The sequence below is a fragment of the Ahaetulla prasina genome, chromosome 2, assembly GCF_028640845.1.
Source record: "Ahaetulla prasina isolate Xishuangbanna chromosome 2, ASM2864084v1, whole genome shotgun sequence".
Taxonomy (NCBI): Eukaryota; Metazoa; Chordata; class Lepidosauria; order Squamata; family Colubridae; genus Ahaetulla; species Ahaetulla prasina.
The window spans coordinates 228,030,585-228,053,135 of NC_080540.1; the positions used below are offsets into that span (position 1 = coordinate 228,030,585).

The following is a 22,551-nucleotide window of genomic DNA, read 5'->3' on the forward strand; positions in this document are numbered from 1 at the left end:
ATGATGCTGACCACTCCTCTGGACACACCAGTTTTGATCTCTCTCAGATTGAGAGAGCAGAATAGAATAGCAAATGTTATTTAAGGCAAGTAGAAGTAATACTTATCTGAAAAATGATTAGGGGGCCTGGAGGCTAAACCATGTGAAGAATGGTTGCAGAAACTTGGAAGGTCTGTCTAACAAAGAGAAGGACTAGGAGTGACATGATAGGAATCTTCCAATATTTGAAGGGTTGTCACAAAGAAGAGGAGGTCGTCCTATTCTCCAAAGTACTTGAAGGCATGATAAGAAGCAACAGATGGAAATTTATCAAAGAGAGTTCTAACCTAGAATTAAGGAGAAATTTCCTGACAACAATTAATCAGTGCCCCCAGAAGTTGTAGATGCTCCATCACTGGAGATTTTTAAGAAGAAATTGAACAGCCATTTGTCTGGAATGGTATAGAGAAGGGGTCTCCAACCTTGGTCCCTTTAAGACTTGTGGACTTCAACTCCTAGAGTCCCTCAGCCAGCAAAGCTGCTGAGAAACTCTGGGAGTTGAAGTCCACAAGTCTTAAAGGGACCAAGGTTGGAGACCCCTGGTATAGAGCAGTGATGGCTAACCTTTTTGCCATCGTGTGCCAAAAGCAGGGAGATTATGGGGAGGTTGCGCACGCTTGTGCCCACACCCATAATTCAATGTGCCCCCCCCCCACATGCACATGTGACCCCTGCATTCCCCTTGCTTTTGGCACGCAATGGCCCAGTGGGCCCGGTAGGCCCTTTTTTCGCCCTCCCCAGGCTCCAAAGGTTTTCGTGGAGCCTGGGGAGGGCAAAAATGGCCTTCCCCACTCCCTGGAGGCCCTTCAGAGGCTGGAAACAGCCCATTTCCTGACTTCCGGTGGGCCCAGAAGGCCCAAAAATCATCTGGCCAGGGCGCATGTGCGCTGGAGCTGAGCTAGAGCAACGCTTGCGTGCCCACCGATATGACCCCGTGTGCATGTATGCCATAGGTTCGCCATCACGGGTATGGAGTCTCCTGCTTGAGGATGAAGTTGGACTAGAAGACCTCCAAGAAGAACTTTTTAATTGTTATTTTGTTATTGTGAATAGTCCTATTTAAGTCCAGCACTTTTCTCTTTGTGTGTTCTTTTGTTTTTAGCCAGAGGAGAATAGACTCCAATTCAGCAACACTCTTCTCGCTTTTGATCCCTTTTTTTTTCTCCAGAAGAAGCTAAACCAACTTCTCTCACATACTGAGACATCAGACAAAAATAGGTAGCTTCTTCTTTCTTTTCTAACTGATGATTAGGTACAGCAAGTACCCAGGTGTCCTTAGGTCAAATTTGTATTTAATCTGGAACAGGTTAAGCAAATGTTTCTCACTACAAACTGCTGAAAACAGATCACAGTGCATGCAAACTCTGGCTGGGGGAGGGGATTGTACACATCTGTGCAAGAAGGCAGATGGGCAAAGCCCATGTTGATGAGGGTGTGTGTGGAGTAGGTGGTGTTCTGCTTCTCAGCCATACCCCTCCCCTGCAGCACTAGCTCACACCTGCCTTTTGTCCCAGGACAGACCTGCCTTTCTGCTGGCTCAGATTGGCCTTATGCAGTCTCTTGGTTCCCAGCCCTGGTGCCTTTAGGTCTCTTGCCCAACTGGTTTTCTTAATAAAAGATACCAGTCCAATTCTGGAACATGCCAGTAGGAATGTTTTCAATTAGGCTCTGGAGGGCAGGTGCCAGGCTGGAAAAATCCAGCTGCACTAGTAAGTTACTCCAGCTTAGTGGAAGCCAGAAAAGTAAATAGATAGTGAGACAGACAGATGTAGACAGACAGACAGACAGGATGGATGAATGGATAGCTAGAATAGAATAGAATAGAATAGAATAGAATAGAATAGAATAGAATAGAATAGAATAGAATAGAATAGAATAGAATAGAATAGAATAGAATAGAATTTTATTGGCCAAGTGTGATTGGACACACAAGGAATAGAATAGAATAGAATAGAATAGAATAGAATAGAATAGAATAGAATAGAATAGAATTTTTTATTGGCCAAGTGTGATTGGACACACAAGGAATTTGTCTTGGTGCATTCTCTCTCGGTGTACATCAAAGAAAAGATACCTTCATCAAGGTACAACACTTACAACATCTAATGATAGTCATAGGGTACAAATTTAACAATTATACAACACTTAATGATAGTCATAGGCTACAATTAAGCAATCAGGAAACAATATCAGTATACATCCTAAGGATACAAGCAACAAAGTTACAGTCATAAGTGGAAGGAGATGGGTGATGGGAACGATGAGAAGATTAATAGTAGTGCGATAGATAGATGGATAGATAGATGATAATGGATGGGTGGACGGACCGACGGACAGATAAACACAGACTGAGATGTGCATTATGCACGTTTGTGTCAGCGGTATGACTGGCTCTCTTAAGAACTCTCCTTTTCAGTTCCAAAATCAGCCGGCAGGCGTCGCTCTTGCCAACGCGAAGCGAGCGCACAGCAGCTCGCCGGAACGTCCCCTCGGCGTCTCTTGTGAGCGCGCAAATCGTTTTTCGCTGGAGGGACATTTTTTTCCAGAGGAAGTGCGGGAAGAGGGAGGAAAACGGGAGAGGGAGCCCGATTCGCTGCAGATGCCGAAGCGAGCGAGGCGGCGGCGGCATCTCCGATGGGGAGCTCGTTCGGCAGGAAAGCTCGCCGCTCCCCGCCCGCCTCCTCGCCTCCCTTCCCGGCCCTATAGCCTCGGCCGCCTCGCTCGAGCCGAGCGGCTCCAGGCGCCCCGACCAGCAGCCGCCTCCCTCGCCTCCCGTCCGCGGCCGCCGGCCTCTCCCGCCGCCCGTTCCCATGGCTGCTTCGCCCGGCCAGCTTCTGCAGTGCAGCGTCCGGCTGCTTCGCCTCAATGAGGAGCAGCTCCGGGAAGGGCTGCAGATCGCCCAGCCCGCCCAGAAAGCCCTCCGCCTGGAGCTTTGCGCGCGGGACGGAGGCGCCGAGGTGGCCGTGACAGACGGTTAAGTAAAGCCAAAGCGGCGCGGGCAGGTGTGGCCGCCCGGGGAAAGGGCGGGAGAGACGGGGCCGGCGGCCCGGGAGGAAAGAGAAAAGGCTTCCTTGGCCCGGGAGGAGCAAGAAGGGAGAAGCAGCTCCGCGGGAAAGTTTGGCGCTCTCGGCAGCCTTTGGGGAGCCGCTGCTTCGCCTTCCTCGCTTGTCCCGAGGAGCCTCTTCGCCTTGGATCCTAAAATGGCTCGGAGGGGCGGGAGGAGCTCGGTAAAAGGCTAAGCGGCAGAGGCGGCAGCAGCAGCACCACCAACAGCAGCCGGGCTTCTCTAGTCCCCTGCCCGGTCCCAGCGAGGGATTGCGGCTGCTGCTGCTGCTGCTGGTGCTTTGGCTTGGGCGCGATGGGGGAAAAGGAGGTCTGGTCGGTTGGGGGAATGCGGGTGAAGGCGACGTTGATTTGGGGTAGGTGATGGTGGGGGACTCGCGTGTGCGGGGTTTTCGGGTTCCCTGCCCCCCCCTCCCACTTCCCCCGAGTGCTCTGTGGCCTGATCGTCGGAACCGGTTTGAAGGGTCCTTCTGTGGGGAAAACCTCACACCCTTCAATCATCTGTATTTTCCCCAAAGGTGCTTTTTAACCCAACCCCCCCTCCCCCAAAAAGGCAATTTGGGACTTTTTGGTTTTTCTTTGAAGATATTTCGCTTCTTATCCAAGAAGCTTCTTCAGCTCCGGGCTGGATGGTGAGGAAGTTTCCTCACCATCCAGCCCGGAGCTGAAAGAGCTTCTTAGATGAGAAGCAAAACGTCTTCAAAAAAACAAAACAAAGCCCAATGGCCTCTTGTGAGGGTGGGGGGAAGTACCTTTGGGATAACCAAGACCTGGATGACTGAGAATCTCCATAGACATCTTATATTTTTGTTTGTTTCACCTGAGAATGTGTAGAAAGAGAAGATGCCGGAACACACATTGGTCTGTAGCTGAAGAGTTGGGCTGAAGTTTTTAGTTTTTATTGTTGTTATTCTAGATTTATAAAAAGTTGCCAGGATTTTCCTAAGAGCTTTGTTGTGTTGTGTATACTGGGACTTCCCAACTATTTTTTTTTTTGCACTTTGCAGAGTAAAATAAATGGTATAGCACAAAACAAAGGAGGGTTGGATGCCTTGCTTTGTCCAGTCTGTGGTCCTTGTCATCTCTTACCTTGTTTTCCCCTCTGTTAATTGGTTTTGTGGTAATTGCCTTGCTTTGATTGTAATGAGGTACCCAGCATCAATGGGAGTCAGACAGCTTGCTAGTTTGATTAATAAATAGATACAATATGGGAGAAGGTACTTTGTAGCGCTTCTTAATCCCATGGTTGCCACCACAGAATTGTTGCAACTTCTCAACTCTTACATGAGTATCCTTTTTAAATGAACTGAAAAAATAAACTGTATAGCATGTATGCAGGTCTTATTTTTTCTTTGTATTGCAGATATTCGAGGGTTGAACCCTAACATGTAAAGTTCTAGGAAGCAAATTGAGCTGCTGACTTAAACTCCGATGAGCTTGAACTTTCATTGAGTTGCGTTCAAATTAGACACCAACTCCTAATTAAGCTTTGAAATGTAAAAATTTATTATGAAAGGCATGGCAGTTGTTTAAGTCAGACATGCATTTAATTCTAATGTCTCATAACTATTTGGTTATACCAGGGGTCGGCAACCTTAAACTCTCAAAGAGCCACAAAGGTCCTAATCGGAAGCCCCTGTTCAATTCTGGAGCTAACCGGAAGTCCGGTTCCCCCATCATATTTCCTCCTAGTGTGGCATCCTTTTTCCTCTGCTGACCGGAAGTCTGGTTCCCCTACCATAGAGTCCTGTCCTAGCATGGTGTCCTTTTTCCTCTGCTGACTGGAAGTCTGTTCCCCCACCATAGAGTCTCCTCCTAGCGCAACATCCTTTTTTCTCTACCTGTCCTAACCAAGAGCCCTATCAATTGTGGAGCCAACCAGCAACAGGGAGCCACAGCAGAGGGTTGAAAGAGCCACATGCAGCTCCAGAGCCATAGGTTGCTGACCCCTGGATTATACCTATTCCAATAGAAATCAAACAGAACAACCAGCCAGAGAGGTCACCCACATATTCCCGAACCATGCCAATTACGGTATTCTTCAACAACATGTCCTCATGATGTTCCTTCTTCTCATTCAAAGCCCACAGCTGAAGCCACCTAACTTTGTAGTTATCTGATCCAGGGTTAAAGTGTTTTCCATCTTCTGCTGACACAGGCTGCACAATTCTGCACAATTTGTGGTGCTTCAGCAGCTACTATAGAAGCATTGACCACAGCTAGAATCGATCCAACTCTCATTTGCTACTTTTGGCTGCTACAAGCAGATCCTTTACCTCCAGTTCCTAGGAACTTCCTTCCATGGCTATTTTCATTTGGAAAGTAGGAATGATCAGGCGCCAGGTATTGATGGAATCGTAGGTCTGGAAGGGACTTCAATGGTCTATTAATCCAACCAGACTCTTATCTATACAGATGTAGCAGTCTAACATGAGTCAGCTAGGCATATACTTTAGAAATGTTCTGGCTGACATGTAGCCTGCAGTGTTACTGAATAAGCAGGGTCATCCTCTATCCATCACTGCCTAATAGTTCCCAGTCACCTGTTTTAGGGCAGAGAGAGATAGAGACAATCAAGAGACAGGGAGAAAGCATGAGAGAGCAAATGGAAAAGCCCTGAAAGTGTGTGAGAAAGAAGTGAGAAGGAAGAACCATGGTGAGAGAGGAGTGTGTGTGTGTGGGAAAAAGTGACATAAGGATGAGCAAGAAAAAAAACGAGAGAGGATAAATACAAATAGTCCTCAACTTACTTAGTGGTTTTTACAGTTATGACCTTTGCAGCATCCCCAGGATCATGTGATCAAAATTCAAACGCTTGGCAATTTGCTCATATTTATGACGATTGCAGTGTCATGTCATCACCTTTTGTGATCTTCTGACAAGCAAAGTCAATGGGGAAGCCAGATTCACGTGACAACCAGGTTACTAACTTACCAACTGCAGTGACTCACTTAACAAATGTAGCAAGAAAGGTAATAAAACGGGGCAAAACTCACTTAACAAATGTCTCACTTAACAACAGAAATTTTGGACTCAATTGTGGTCACACGTTCAGGACTATACACATTGTACACTATGTACATTGATACCAGGAGTCACTATATCCATTTCTGTCCTACTGTATTAAAACTCATTAGGCATGCGTAACCAGATGTTATTATTCCATGGGGTTCTAACCCTCTATTGAGAATCAAACTCACAGTCCTGCACACTTTAAGGTGCATTAACCAATTGTGGTCATAAATTGAGGACTATCTGTAAGAGAATCCATGGATAATACATGGGTTGGGTAAGGGCTACAGTGTCTTGATCGCTGAGTCAGTGAGGATTTTCCAGGAAACCAGGAGAGGTGAAAGGTCTCCATCTACTCTTGTGAATCAGATTTAGGCAGATTATACTTACGAATACAGTTCTGGCCTTAGCTTTCTGTTGGAACTTACCTCCTACCCAGTCTAGTTCATCCCAAGGCATTGCAACAAGCATGTATAATATTTTTTCCTGCTAGTAGGAAATCACATATTGCTTTCCTTTAACTTTCCCCACATTGAGGACAGGATCGCCCTCACTGGCCTTGCGATTAAAGCACAACAGGGGAACAGAACAAATGATGCTGGCAGACTTTGTGCCACCTGGAGGAAAGTTAAACTGCCTATCTGGATGTGGCCATACTTCTCCAGGCTCTGTTGAGGATATCCATTTGTCTCTGAAGCAGAGAACAATATGAAGGCAAACAGTGCCCACATGTTGCTATATTTTTCATTTAATATGTGCTACCTGAGGGGACAATAGCTGAATCAATTCCCTGAGTAATCTGTTCCTGCAATTTGTAAAAATTATCTTCATTTTTTTCTGTAATGTGTGTGGTTTTTCCCACTGTGGTCTGCAATTGAATAGAAATGAGATTGGGCTCTCACATTAGCAGATGAGAAGCCTACATTTAGTGCTTTCTCCATAGTGTTTGCAAGAGATACAGCCCATTTACTTTTAGGGTCAGCTCAGACAACAAATCAATAAAGTGAACTAACATGTAGCCAAACTACGATGTCCATAATGTCTGAGCTGACCCTGAAACCAGATAGGATACATGTCCTGCAAATACTGGGAGTGTTCTTAAAAGGCTTCAGGCACAGGTAGTCCTCAATTTACAACCACAATTGATCCCAACATTTCTGTTGTTAAGTGAGTTTTGCCCCATTTTATGACTTTTCTTGCCATAGCTGTTAAGTGAATCGCTGCAGATGTTAAGTTAGTAACACGGTTGTTAAGTGGCTTCCCCATTGAATTTACTTGCCAGAAGGTTGCAAAAGGAGATCACATGACCCCGGGACACTGCAACTGCCATAAATACGAACCAGTTGCCAAGCATCCAGATTTTGATCATGCGACTACGGAAATGCTGCAACGGTCATAAGTCACTTGAAAAATAGTCATAAGTCACTTTTTTCCCAATGATGTAATTATGAACGGTCACGAAATAAACTGTTGTAAGTCAAGGACTACCTGTATTGCAATACACAAATCTGTAAGGACTGAATTACAGGCTCAGTTTATGGGTTACCTGCTTCAAATTGAAATCCAAACAGGTGCATTGGAGCATGTAAATCCAAATGTAGTATACCTATTTGTAGTTCTTCAATTGTGTTGTAAATGTTGTACCTTGATGAACGTATCTTTTCTTTTATGTACACTGAGAGCATATGCACCAAGACAAATTCCTTGTGTGTCCAATCACACTTGGCCAATAAAATTCTATTCTATTCTAAAGCAGCAGTGACCTTTCCTGAGACACTACTGTTGTCATTTATAGCTGCCTCACAGTTGTGGGAAAAGACAAGTGCTGTATGGACTCCAAAACACCGGTTTGTTGAAGTCAGAATACTATATCTTCTTTCTTTTTACCTTTGTCTACTTCAGTTGATCCAGAAGTAAATTAGAGATGCCTCCAGTCAGCCAGATGTCTGTGTCACTGTACAGTGTATTTTATTTCAAATCCTCAAATGTTAAAATTACTTTAGTTTTCTAATGTTATTGTTGCCTTTGCTCTTCAGTAAAATAAGTTAGCAGCAAAATGTGAACATGGGTAATGAAGGCAGGCAGTTACATCTGAATGGTACAGCAGAACCTGGTTTACTTTAAGGGAGAAGTGTCTTCCTCTCCAATTTTCTTGTCCTATAAGAATCATGTTAGATAGAATGGACTGCTGTTATGCAAACATTTCAAAAGCTTTTCTTTAAAAAAAACTTCTATAAATACCACATTGGAGCTAAAAATATTTATAGAAATGGAAACTGTTTTTTTAAGGGAATGGGGGAATATTATTCATTTTAATTTGTTTTTATATATTTTTATTATTATGAATTATGGAGATTTATCAGGATAAATAAACATCTGCTCTCTCTGAATCTCATCGCCAAAGAAGATCCTTCTGACATATTGAAAACATAACAATAATGCAAAGTTATACTCATGTCATATTTAAAAATGCAGTGATCAGATTATTGTTCTACTGCCTACTGAAACAACCTGCTACATTCCGCCTGATCATGTGTGTGTGTGTGTGTGTGTGTAAGGTTAGCCATTGTGGGAGAAAGATTTCTATGCCTTTACAGATAGTTCTCAACTTACAACCATTTATTTAGTGACTTTTCAAAGTTACAATGGCACTGAAAAATGTGACTTATGTCTGTTTTTCACACTTATGACCATTGCAGCATCCCTATGGTCACATGATCAAAATTCAGATCCTTGGCAACTGACTCATTTTTATGATGGTTGCAGTGTCCCAGGGTCATGTGATCAACTTTTGTGGTTGTAAGTCAAAGACTACCAGCATTAATTCAAAGTGGATATGTGCTCTTTGGAAAGCTGTTTACAAAAGATAGCAGCTTGTGCTAATTACATGTCAGGGTATAAATTCCGCAATAAATATTTTCAATGGGGTTATAAAATTAAATATTGGAATAATACTTTGAGTAGCAATGAATAAAAACCCCAAAGTAGCATCTGCTGTTTGTTGATGCAGTGAGGAATTAGCTGAGTTTATTTTATAAATCTTAAGCCACTTGCATATATTTTTTCAGACAAGTTTATGTGGCCTACAGGAATTCTTCTTTCTTTAGATCTCACCTCTGGAACTAATGACTAATGACTTTTTCCAGCTGTCAGTCCAGCTGACTTTTTCCAGTCAGTAACAATCTTAATTTTGGATTAATCCTGAAGAGCATATTGCAAGTACTGGTCAAAATACAGACTCTGGATGCCATAAAACAAAATTTCAAAATAGTACACAAGAAACAGGATCTATATCCAGTTCTCATATATCATATACCCAAAGGGACTTCCAGTAAAATTTTGGTTTACGAATAGAAAAATACTTCTGAAAATGGCTGAAATATATCCTGGCCAGACTATCTTATAGAAAATTCCCATGCTTACTTACATGATGTCCCAATATTTTACTGCAGCTCTTAACCAGTGCTGGAGAGATGGGTACCACACACATAGACAAACATATTCATGTATTTGAGGATAAACCCATCCACAAATAAGCTAACCCCCAACTTTTCAACAAAAATATCACAAACATACACTGCCCAGGAATAAGCTGGCCTCAAAATCCCATGAAAGTTTAGGATTAAGGTATGAAAATGCAAAACATATTGCCCTCTCTTCCCTCAAAGTTCTTGTAGCATTATTACTTTTATTTAACCAATGTGCCTAAAGCCATCCTTGAGTATTTGCCTGAGTACTGAAAAAAATGTCCCGGGCACAGATCCAGTATATTAGCCACTGAACCATGCCGCCAGAAAATAATGAAACAGAATGCAGCTGGGATATAGGCCATCTTCTGTTTGCCGTGCACTAAGTATGCAGTTCACAGATGCTGAGAAGAATGATGTTATCTCTGTGTATCTTAGAAAACTAATGCCAAATTTTCTATGGCTTTTGGAAAAAAAGACTGCTGCTATTGTGTTTTGGTGAATAGAGAACATGGGGAGCCCTTAAGGACGATGATGCATTTCACAAAGCAAATATTGAGCCCTGCCTTCTATCCTGAATCCATAGAGGTTGTGGGATTTTTTAAAAAAAACAAATGAAGACTTTTTAAAAAATGTTTCTTAGAAAAATGAGATGCTGATTGAGAAAGTTCTGTGACCAGTAAAAGCCAGAAGAACGAGATTCTTTGTATATCTGTATTGCAAAATACATTTGGGGTCCTTATTGAAGGAGCCCTGTTTGGGCAAATATGTTGTACCTATTTTTATTTGTCCAGTTAGTGGGTAATTTTTACTTTTCTTTCTCGCTGACATCTTTTCTATTTCAGCATTCAGATTATGAGATTTGTTGCTCATATCAAATGGCTATAGTCACAAGGAACGTTTGCTAGCAAGATAATGGCTTTTGTGTTGTTGCTGTTCTTGTTCTGTTGTTGCTGTTATAAATGGCTTTTGCAAGCAGATATGAAGGGACTACAAACAGGGTTTGTAGCAGACAATGTTATTGGTTCAAAAGCCATTAATCAGAGGCTTGGTATCCTGACACAAGACAGGCTAAGTAGGAGTCTTCCAATCCACACCACTGGTTTTTCAAAGTTTCTTACTCTGAGAAATCATTCTGCTCCAAAAGTCCAAGAAGAATATCCTCATGTCTCCTGTTGAGTCCCTGTTTGCTGTAAAAGATTGTAGGATGTTTGTTGCCATGTTCATTCTTTTCATCTTGGTGTAAATCAAGTCAATTTACCCTGTGTGGAATATACTCTTTTACAGAATGTACCTTTGAACATTCTTGTAGCTGTGATGATCACTTGCTGGAAAAGACAAGCTGTCTTCTGGGGGGGGAAAATGTCTGCTATTTCTGATGTTCTAACTGAAGAGCCGTATGGTTCCCCAGGAAACAACTCAAAAACACTCACGTGCAGAAATCTATTAAAGGGTCTGTAGAATATTATGTTTCTCAGATTGTCACAGAGAGCCGCTCAGTTACAGATGTAGATCTTTTAGCAGTCAGCCGCAATGAGCATGGAGAAATAGATGAATAAAACTTCAGCGTATATACTTTGCAGCAGGCTAATTTAATAGAGCGTTCTCCTGAAGCTCTGAATATCTTTAATGTTTCATGGAGGCATTACTACCTTGTCTTCACCGCCAGCAGCAGACTTCTACATCAAAGTTTATAGTCTGTGAAAATGCTTCACTTTGGGATGTTAGCAGATGGAATGAATGAATAATTAGTATCTTTGTTAAATGAAATCCAACTCCTATTGATTCAAGAAAGCTAGAAATGATATTATTAAATGGGTGCATTTGTTTTCCTTCTCTTTTTTTATTACATCTTCTATCCCTGTCTTGAACGCAGAGTAGTCAAAGCAATAGATTGAGTAACCTCTCCAGTTTTAGCTTCATGAAAGTCACCTGAGGAGGAGGATCATTTCCCCTCTAGTGACATCACAGTCTGCCTGACATCTACGTCAATCAATGTTCATCAGTAATATTCCTTGATAAATAACCTCTCTCACTGTCTCCCTCTTCTGCAGGCTTCTTTCATTGTTTAAAAAATGAAATGTTTTCAAAAAGATCGAAAATCTGCCACTACTAACTGAGTTTTCTAGGAGTTATTAAAGCAACTAAAATATCTTATTACCAGGAATACATAATCTTTTGAATTTTTAAAAAGTCTACATCTTCTGGGTTTGGTAATGTAATAAACATACACAGTGATATTACTATTGTTTCTCACTTTTTTTAAAGCATTATTTTAATGCTTTCAACAGAATCATCTTCAGGGACATGAATTCCTCCATAGACATATGAATTATTTATATACAGGGGCTGTGTTCCTTTTTCTTGGTCTTCCCAAAGGTGCTTTTTCAAGAGGGAACTGGACTTTCTGGTTTTTCTTTGAAGACATTTCTTTTCTCATCCAAGAAGCTTCTTCAGCTCTGACTGGATGGTGGGAAATCATCATCATCTCACTGATGATGGTTCTTCAGTCAGAGCTGAAGAAGCTTCTTGGATGAGAAGTGAAACGTCTTCAAAGAAAAACCAGAAAGTCCAGTTGCCTCTTGAAAAACAGCCATGACCTGGATGACTGAGAATCTCCATAGACCTTTGTTGGTCTGTTAACAAGAAAGAGCCTTCAAGTTCTATGTTCTGATTATGACTTGGCCCATCCTGGTTCTGGAATACGTATTAGGTCATATTTGTTTTTCAATAATAGGATTTTATAGTACTTTTATTTATTACTCGTACTCTGTGGATTGGTATACAGACATTGGATGTTCTAATATTCGCTCTTTATTAATTTCATTGTCACTGCATTGACACTTCAATTTCAATTGAAGTGAAATGTCAATTTCATTGACACTGCATTCATTGTCACTACTGGATTTTCCAGTAGTCTTTTTGTTAGCATCTTCATTATCATAGATAGTCATGATTCTTTGTCTCCCTCTCCCTTTCTGGTTTAAAGCCATTTTAGTAATGTTCACAAGGCTCTTGCCAGACATATTTCAGCAATCATCTGTGCCTAATGTCCCTCATATATTAGTAATGTGGACCATATTCCAGGAATCCATGTTTTTCCGAAAGGAATTTTTTTTGTGGGGGAGAGCTTGAATTCACGAATAGTAAGCTTTCAAAGAAGCTGAAAAGTAAAACAGAGAGGTGATGTCAGAACTACTTATTGTTATCTTCAGAAAAGTAAATGCCAAAAGGTTGGGGGGAAAACATAATCTTGATATTCCAAACTAGAAAGAGGTATAGAATCTGGGAAATTACCATTGATCTATCATTGGTCCTGGATAAAACACTAGAGCAGATTATCAAAGCATGTATGACAACGTAACCTTAGAAAGAGGATAAAATAAATGCATTTATAATAGCTATCAGAGAGTTTGGAATCCTTTATTCTTCCTTTTTGCCCTTCCTTTTTTTCCTATTTTCTTTCTTACTTATTGACTGTTCTTTCTTATTTTCTTTGTTTATTTTCTAGCACTTGTGTTGTTTTGGTTTAAAAATTCTTATTTTTTAAGAAAGCAGCACACATATCAATGCTTAGTGCTGTCATTACCAGAAACCATATGGATTCATCAAAAACAAGTTGTGTCAGTCTAATTCCATCTCCACCCCTTCCAGTTCACTTTCTATGATAAAACAATTAGTTTAGTAGAGCAAGGGAAGGTTATGGATGTAGTGTAGTATGATCTCAGTAAAGTAGCTGTCTATCATCATGTCTCTATGGAGAAGATGGATAAATGTAGTTAGCTTGGAATTCAAGCTGGTTAAACAACTGCATTCCAGGGGTAAATGGTCTTGTGTCATCCTGCAATTAAATACCTACCAATTTGGATTCTTCAGAGGCCTGTTCTTATACAGGTAGTCCTTGAGATACAACCACAGTTGAGCCCAAAATTTGTGTTGCTAAACATTCGTTAAGTAAACATTTGCCCCATTTTATGACTGCTCTTGGTACAGTTGTTAAGTGAATCATTGCATTTTTTAAGTTAATAGCATGATTATTCAATGGATCTGGATTCCCCACCGACTTTGCTTGTCAGAAGGTTGCAAAAACTGATCATATGATTCCATCATAAAGATGAACCATTTGCCAAGCGTCTGAGTTTTGATTGTGTGACCATGGAAATGGTGCAATGGCTCTAAGTGTGAAGAACGGTCATGTCACTTTTTTTCAGTGCCGTTGTAACTTTGAACGGTCACTAAATGAGCTGTTGCAAGTTGAGGACTACCTGTACCAGTTATCGTATATGACCTCAACTTTGCACATAGAAACAAGTTAGAAAGATTCTCTGCTACAGCAGCTAAAAAGACAAAGCAGTCTTGGCTTGTATTAATAGAATCAAATAGAATCAATGCATGAGCATCCTGGGAAGAAATAGTTCCATTGTATTCTGTGATGGTTAAGCAACATGGGGTATTTTTACTAGTTCTGGCCTTTAAACTGGAAAAGGTAGAATAGGTTAATAGAAGAGCTGTCAGCATGATAAGAGATCTGGAAACCAAACCCTCTGAGGAAATTGCAAAAGGCGCATTTACCTCACACAAGAAAAGACTAAGATAATGTACCGTACTTGTGTATAAATACCAAAAAATGATGATTGAAGGAGTGTACCGGAAAAGCGTTCATTCATTCTTTGGAAAAGGTCCTACGTAGAATAGATTTGTCCACTTGTATTCAGAAATCCATTTCTGATCTGCTATCCTATTTCCCCAATCCAATTGCCTGAATGTCATATCTGTTTAGCACAACAGTCAGCTTCCGTTATCTGGACATTGACAAGAAAGAGTTTACTCTATGCTGAATTTGCATGATATATCATAATACATATTCAAAAAATCATTAACACATGAGAAGGCCATCTTGTATTTGCAGAGTAGATTAGAAATTAATATTTTGACATGGTACTCTACATTTTACCCCATTTGCATGCCTAATTTGAAAATCCTGCTGCAGGCATAAGGAATATGTTCTAATAGTACCGTATATACTCGAATATAAGCCGATCCGAGTATAAGCCGAGGTCCCCAATTTTACCCCAAAAAACTGGGGTAAACTGGGGACTCGAGTATAAGCCGAGGGAGGGAAATGAGGCAGCTACCGGTCAGGGAAAGCCTCCCTCCCTCAGCCGAGAAGGCTGGCGGCTCCCCCGCCCCGCCCTCTCACTGCACCGGCAGGGCTTCCCCGCGCTAATGCAAAAGCCCGCCAAGTTTGCACCATCCGGTATAATGTGAAAAAAAGAAGAAAAAAAAACTCGAGTATAAGCCGTATATACTCGAGTATAAGCCGAGGGGACGTTTTTCAGCACAAAAAACATGCTGAAAAACTCGGCTTATACTCGAGTATATACGGTAATTCCCATTTGTGGGATCTTGCTGCAGTAGATATCACTCCACCACCATTAGTCATGGTACACAGTGGTTAGAATGCAGTATTGCTGGCTGACTCTGCCCACTGTCATGAGTTCAATCCTAACTGGCTCAAGGTTGACTCAGCCTTCCATCCTTCCAGTGTTGGTAAAATGAGGGCCCAGATTGTTGGAGACAATATGTTGCCTCTAAACCACTCACAGGGTGCTGTAAAGCACTGTGTTGCGGTATATAAGTCTTATTGCTATTGCTATTTCTATTATTATAATAATTATCAGTTTATCTTGGCATATAATTGAATTTTTAGTTCACGGGGGCTCTTTTATTACCTCATTTGATTTTGTAATTATTTTAAATCCTTTAAAAATAATATTTATCCTATACTATGTTAGGAAGGTTTAGGAAGCATATATATCTTTAAAATGAAATAAATAAAATAAGATTTGTATCATAAAATTGAAAAGATTGGTCTCCTATTCATCTGGGCAGTTTGATAATAAAGTAATCAGTGAAGGTAAATGCACCCCCCTCTTCATGCAGTGGGAATTCTTCCAGAGTAAGACCACTCTTACCTGCAAAAGTGAATAGCTCAGTTACATTGTGTATTTGTTATCCTGAGGCTTGATATAAAATCTGAGTTAATTATATTGGTTTAATATAGATAATTACAGAATTATTCTAAATTTCCTTAATGTGTAAAAATAAGAGAACCTTTTATATATATCTGCATTTGACTTGAGCTAGTACCTTTGCTTTAGCTTTGCCTGAATTCAACTGAAATTACTCAACTGCACGGCTTGGATGTATTTGACATCAGTGGCTATATAAATCAAAATAACAGCTATGGCAATATTTGTTCTTTGTGGCTTATAATAAGTTCCGCAAGACTTTTGTCATTCTACTAAATTGTTCATTTTGAAAATACACATGAACAAACTGGAGAAGTTATAAATAAATATTTTTCGAGTAAAGAATCTGATAGTTTTGGCAGATTTCCCAAAAAAAGTAGAGTTGTAATTTCAAATACCACTGAACTGTAAAAGGAAAGTTATGCACAACTTGTTCTTCAAGATTCTTGCATTTAGGGCTTGATTGCATGTATATTTTTGCACTTCATACTGGAAAAAAGCAATCAATTTGAATTGTTGGAAAATATTTGAGGAAATCCACGTTATATCTTTCTGTATAGCTGTGCATACTTTTATAATGATTGTTATCTGCTTTAGGAAACCTGCCATATATTTACAATATATATTAATGTTTGCTTATGCATTAACAGTCAGCAGCAATTTTAGTATCTACTGCTTGCAGCAATAGTAAAAAAAATCTGTCAAATATGGTAGAAAGTCTAAAGACAGTTTTAAGAAGAAGTATGCTTTAAAATCTAGCAGAACGTGGAAAAAGGAACAGTTTGCTGTCAAAGAATGTCTTTGCCTTGAAGCACATGTCAGATGGATTATTCACTCATCCATGAGACAAGGATGTATTTTTGTCCCAAAGTTCCTTTGTTTCTTTGGATAATATCATTTTATCTGATAAGAGCTTAATTTTAAAATAAAAAGCACATCCTAATTTTATCATAATTGTGATGTTTCTCGCAGCAAGAATTAGTCAATAGAGAGGGTGTCCTTGCCCCCAATTTCTATTCTATCCATTTTTGAGCCACATTTAGTACATAACACTTTTTCCACTTACACCTAACAAAATAACAAATGTGCCCTGGCAATATCTTTTTTTCTTCAGAAAAAAATGTTTCTTTCCCAAGCCCAGAGTGAAATGCTCTTAAAGTGTACTTAGCTGTACTATTGTTAAAATAGCAATTTCCCCTCTTACACCAGAGCTTCCAACAACAGTTGAAATATATATAAAATATTTTACACTTTGGCATCTAGAACTTTGAAGCTGTTTCCCACAATTTCAGATGATGTGGGTTTGGCTTTTGTGTCAGCTTCATCTGTTGTTGTGAAGGAACGTAAGTCTGCCCTTAGGAATGGAGAACGAACCAACCAGCCATTAAGGTAGGACGTCCAGAAAAGATTACTCAGTCCCGGGGAAAGTGAGACAAAACTCAGAATAACCCCACCTTGATTTTATTCAGCATAAGATGGGGCAGAGAGAAATTCTGCATAGCTTTCAAGTTTCTGTTATTTTACCTTAACAATCAAGAGGATTCTTGGATTCCTGCCATGCCTGTTTCTTGACCTTGCCAACGTGAAAGGCTGATTAGTGGCATTCTGCTCTGGTCCTCTCAAGAATTGTGCTCTATCACTGATCTTTTAGAACTGTGTAGTTGCTCTGGAGCAGTATTGTAGATATTGTATTCAATTGTTCTCACTGATTTAATACAAGGTTGAAATAAAAATATTTCTCTCGTCTGGAAAGGTGGATCATATATGCCAGGGGTCTCCGACCTTGTCAACTTTAAGACTTGTGGACTTCAGCTCCTGCCACAAGCCTTAAAGTTGACAAGGTTGGAGACCTCTGATATATACCATTCTGATAACATCTGTATATTCTTTTTTGCAATTGCTAAGCACCAGGATCTGGCTATTTCCTAAAGTTAATGCACCTTAAAATGTGCAGGACAGTGAGTTCAATTCCCAATACGGGGTTAGAACCCCATGTAATAACATCAGGTTACTCATGTCTAATGAGTTTTAATACAGTAGGACAGAAATGGATGTAGTGTCTCCTGGTATCAATGTACAGGTAGTCCTCAATTTATGACCACAATTGAGCCCAAAATTTATGTGTGTAAGTGAGAAATTTGTTAAGTGAGCTTTGCCCCATTTTACGACTTTTTTTGCCACATTTTTTAAGTCACATTTGTTATGAAGCACCGAAGTTGTTAAACTAGTAACACGACGGTTAAGTGAATCTGGCTTCTCCATTGACTTTGCTTATCAGAAGGTCACAAAAGGGGATCACATGACCCTGGGACACTGCAAGCATCATAACTATGAGTCAGTTGCCAAGCGTCCGCATTTTGATCACGCGACCATGGGGATGCTGCAGCGGTCGTAAGTGTGAAAAATGGTCATAACCGACTTTTTTCAGTGCCATTGTAACTTCGAATGGTCACTAAAGGAACTGCTGTCAGTGAAGGACTACCTGTACTGAAATAATAAAGTAATGGAATGATGGGGGAAAACCCCTCTCCCCTCCCATACTGGTTACCTATATAAAGACAGGAAATAAAAGCATGAGAATGTGCTCACTTTGTGATTCCATTTTTACAAAATGGAGCTACAGTAGTCTGGGTTGCTGGAGAAGGAACCTAGGAAGAAGTCTAAACATGACGGACAATGCCTTGCAGCTCGGTCTGCCCTTTTCTTGCTGCAGCATCTCAATTGGCAGATTTTTTTCCTGCTAGCTGGAGACATGAAGGGGAGGGAGGACAGCAAAATTAGAAATCAACAAATCACTTTATCTTCACATGCGAAATCAAAACAGTGCCAATTAGCCACCTGTGATAACAGACTAGATAAGGATGAGGACAGCAAATGGATTCCTTAGTAGTTCATTAGTTCAAGGAAAAATGAATAGAGCTTGGATAAGACAATGGGGAAATGCCCCATGTTTTTGTTGTTATGAAGGAAGTAGTGAATCACACATTAATTTGGGCAAACTTCAGTTTTCATTTACAGACTAAGAGAATTCCATCACACATGGAATGAAAGGCAGGAGAATCAACCATCTCTCCTCTTTTAGGAGGCAGTACATTCAGGAAAAAAATATCATTATTACTAATACATGGGTGAATGAAATGTACATAACCTTTTTTTATTTTAAGTATTGCAGTGCATATAGTCAGTGTGAGATATTCCCAGATCATAATAATTCAGTGTGAAAATTAATTAAACAATCAGAAAGAAAATACAGAACCTCGGACAAGCCACTAGATGGGAGTGGCCTGCTGTGAATAAATAATGCTGTCCCCAGATTTTAGAGTTGATTATGAGAGAGTTCAAAGTAATCTTGGTCACAAGAAGTTTTTAAAGACAAAAATGGCGACATCATGAATAGACTTAAGTATAAGGGAAGGCTTAAGTTAAACACCCTATTTATAGAGACCAAGATTGTACACTTTAACACAACACAAAATCCCCTAGAAATAAAACCCTGAATGCAAATTCTGGGGTGTCTATTTTACCTATTGCTACTTTTGTCAAAGAAGATTCTCAGGCATCCAGGTTGAATTGTTTGGAAGTTAAGTCGTGGCAACTGGACTTACCGATATTTGTTGGTTTGAGACTTTTCGCTGCCCATCCAAGCAGCTTCTTCAGTCTGAGCAAGTTGATTAGGAGAACCTGAATAGGCGGAGAATCGTTGGAATGTGTCTAAAATTCTTGGGGATTATTCCTTTACCAACCTCAGGGTTTCCCCCCCCCAAAGTGCTTGGCAATATGTCAATGAAGATTCTCAATCATCCAGGTAGAATTGTCTGCTAACATCTGCTAATATCGCAAACCAACAAGAAAATAAGGGAAATTGCCATGACTCAACTCAACTTCCAGATCTTACTACTGTTCTGAAGCAAATTGGGCTACAGCTTCTTCCAAGTGTTTTTCTGAGGCCATTGGAGAGGTGGAAATACCCTTCCTCAATGCTCCCCTTTTTTTCTTATTCCAGTTTTTATAATTCTTCTAGCAAGAGACACAAGCTACCCACACTGCTGTCTTAGCACTAAAGCCATTCAATAGTATTTAGTGGTATCATCAGAGCAAAGTTTGAACCATAAAGAATGATTTCAAATTTCAAGTTCATATAACCTGTGACCACAGATATATTTAGAAGCAACATTTGTATTCTATTACATTGGTAATAACGAAAGGCCTCTTTTCATATGTGTCATGGGATAGGCAAAGGCCTCCTAATTTAAGTGCTTTAAAGTTTTATGTATACTTAGGTTGCCATGGCTTTATGACTGGGTAACTTTAATTGGCTTTTTAAAAAAAAGATTTATTAGTGTAGTAAATATTGTAAAAGTTGAGACCTGAAAGAATTAAAGAGACCCTAAATCTGATCTGTCAATCAAAACTCACTTGGCAATATAAGCAGGGAATAAAACCTGGGAAAGTCAAACACAATTCAGCCAATCAGGTCAGGAGTGGAAAAAAGTCCCCTTTTAAGTAAGCTTTTAGAAAGAGGAAGGGGCAGCTCCATTTTGTCTTTGTTTCTTTTTTCTCTCTCATGGAAGAAATTGGAGATTGGTCCGGCTCCAAGCCAAGTAAGCCAAATTCCAAATCCCTAAGCAGCTTAGGTGAGAAATTCAAGAAAAATACAGCAATATAGGGAAGACTGAAGCTAGGTGCACATTATAATTTTGGATTGCATTTGAGCTGTGTGCCTTAATTACATCTTGCCTACTTATGTGTGTATGTGCATATATTACCTTTCTTAAGGAACAAGTAAACCCCCCATAAGTCAAAATATTATTTACTTCCCTTTCTTCCATTGCCTTTCAGATTCCATTTATTCTTTTAATCTTGATACACACAATAAAGAATTGCATTTCTTAGAAAATGAGCACACTCATTCTGACATCTCCCCTTCACCCTGTCATTCTGATAGGAGGAAACTCCAACCCCAACAAAATCAGCAAAGTACTGCATATAAACACTAGGAAACTCCACCACTCACATGCACTGTCGTTACCTAGTTGGGTAATAAAATGTCTACAAGCAAGCAAACAAGCATCCATTGTCAAGAGATTACCAAGTGATCCATGGTCATCATTTTGCCTGATTAGTTAGCTAACTCCTTCAAGGGAGCTGGAGAATCTAGTCCATCAACGTTGTGTGTGCACTTCTGTAAGCAAACATGGTTACAACTGTGGTCAAAGAATATTTTATAATCTTTTTCCTGGAGATTCTGTGGGGTTTATTTTTGAATAGACACGATAGGATTACACTGTAAATTATCATTGAAGCACCTTGATTTCAAAGCTTAATTAGATAAATTTTTGAAATGCTTTCTCTGTTTTTTTTCCTGAGAAGTGGTAGCATGTTGACTGAGTAATGATTAATCAAAGGAATTAAAGAACAAGAAATGATAATTCTGTTATTGGAAAATATCAAATCTGAAAGAAAAATCACATGATCATTTTTACGTTTATCCATTTTCGTAATTTGCTATTAAAAATGAAAACTGTTGTAATTACATAAAAATTACAAAGGGAAGAAATTATAGTGATTTCGTTTAGAAATAAAGGAGTTCTATACTAAATATTTATATGTAAATGGAAAAAAGTTATTATCTTGTTTAAACAGAATTTCTATAGAATATGGAAAGAAAACTCCACTGTAAAAAGTCATGAAACCTAGCATGTTAGGGATGTTTGTCTACGTTGAGGTGATGTGTATTTTAAAAGGTTATCTTTTGATAAGAATATTTGACACTAATGGCATATCATATCATTGTAGAGCTTCATTTTTTAAAAAAGCTTGATGTTTGTTTTCTTTTACTATGGGAAGCACATCATGAAGAATGAGATATGCACTGCCTGCTTTGCAGCCAATATGGAAAAAAGTGCCATATCATCCACATATTTTCAGTTATTTTTTTCAGCCCATATATACCTCAGTGCAATTATGTTCTACATCACACATGTTGTACTGCATTGACGTTCTTCTAAATCAGGGGTAGTCAACCTTTTTATACCTACTGCCCACTTTTGTATCTCTGTTAGTAGTAAAATTTTCTAACCGCCCACCGGTTCCACAATAATATGCTGTGTATTGTTGTTTGCGCCTGCCTCTCGTGCATCATGGATTGGGTTTGGGGGGGGCGCAGCTACCAACTCTGCTTGTCTGTTACAGCTGGGTGGTGTGGGGGGAGATGCGCTAGCTATTCTGGGACAAGGCTCTTTTGTTTGCGGGTGCACTGTAGCGCCATTTAGTTTCACTTACGTAACGTGAACTAAACTTATGCGCGGGCGATACAAATAGTATATTTTCCGAAATTTAAATTGTCACGGGGAATTTTATGAAAACCTAATGAAAATGTTTTTAAATAATGCTATGAAAAATTTTTTTAAAAGTCAATTAAATTAAAAAAAAGGAAAGTGCTTCAGAATCGGACAAAACCCCTACTGCCCACCATGAAAGCTGGAACACCCACTAGTGGGCGGTAGGGACCAGGTTGACTACCCCTGTTCTAAATCAAAGTATCTGTGCATTCAGTAAATACGTGTGTGTGTGTGTGTGTGTGTGAGAGAGAGAGAGAGAGAGAGGCTCTTTTTGTGGTATGCAACATTATGAAACATTATGCAACAGGCAAATGAGCAAAACAAATTAAATGTAATAGAAAGAAAAAATACAACAATCTCTTTCTCTCTCTCTATTTCACACCAGTACTACTATTCTTTATACCTTTTCTATTTTACTATCTTCACAAACCACAACTACATTGCCTTTTTTCAGTGGAGTAGAATATTTCAACTCCACTGAACCATGACTTTCTAATTCTACCTCCTATGTACATCTCCTGTGTATTCCATTGAGAGATTAATCTGTTTTCTAGATTTATAATTTTATGATTTATACTTTTTCTTCCTGAAACTATT

The 22,551-nt window shown here is 39.8% G+C and overlaps 1 protein-coding gene across 2 annotated transcripts in view; it reads left to right on the forward strand.

Annotated features, from left to right (window-relative positions):
- Nucleotides 1-2,548: 2,548 nt before the first annotated feature.
- The window catches only part of LOC131191655 (histone-arginine methyltransferase CARM1-like), a 60,346-nt gene continuing 40,343 nt past the window's right edge, over nucleotides 2,549-22,551 (forward strand). The window contains exon 1 of one of the 2 annotated variants that reach the window (XM_058170020.1): nucleotides 2,549-3,012. In XM_058170020.1, the coding sequence (XP_058026003.1) occupies nucleotides 2,850-3,012 (163 nt within the window). In that variant the 5' untranslated portion in view covers nucleotides 2,549-2,849. Of the gene's footprint in view, nucleotides 3,013-3,043; nucleotides 3,459-22,551 lie in introns of those variants that run through there. The other variant, XM_058170021.1, reaches the window with a different exon arrangement.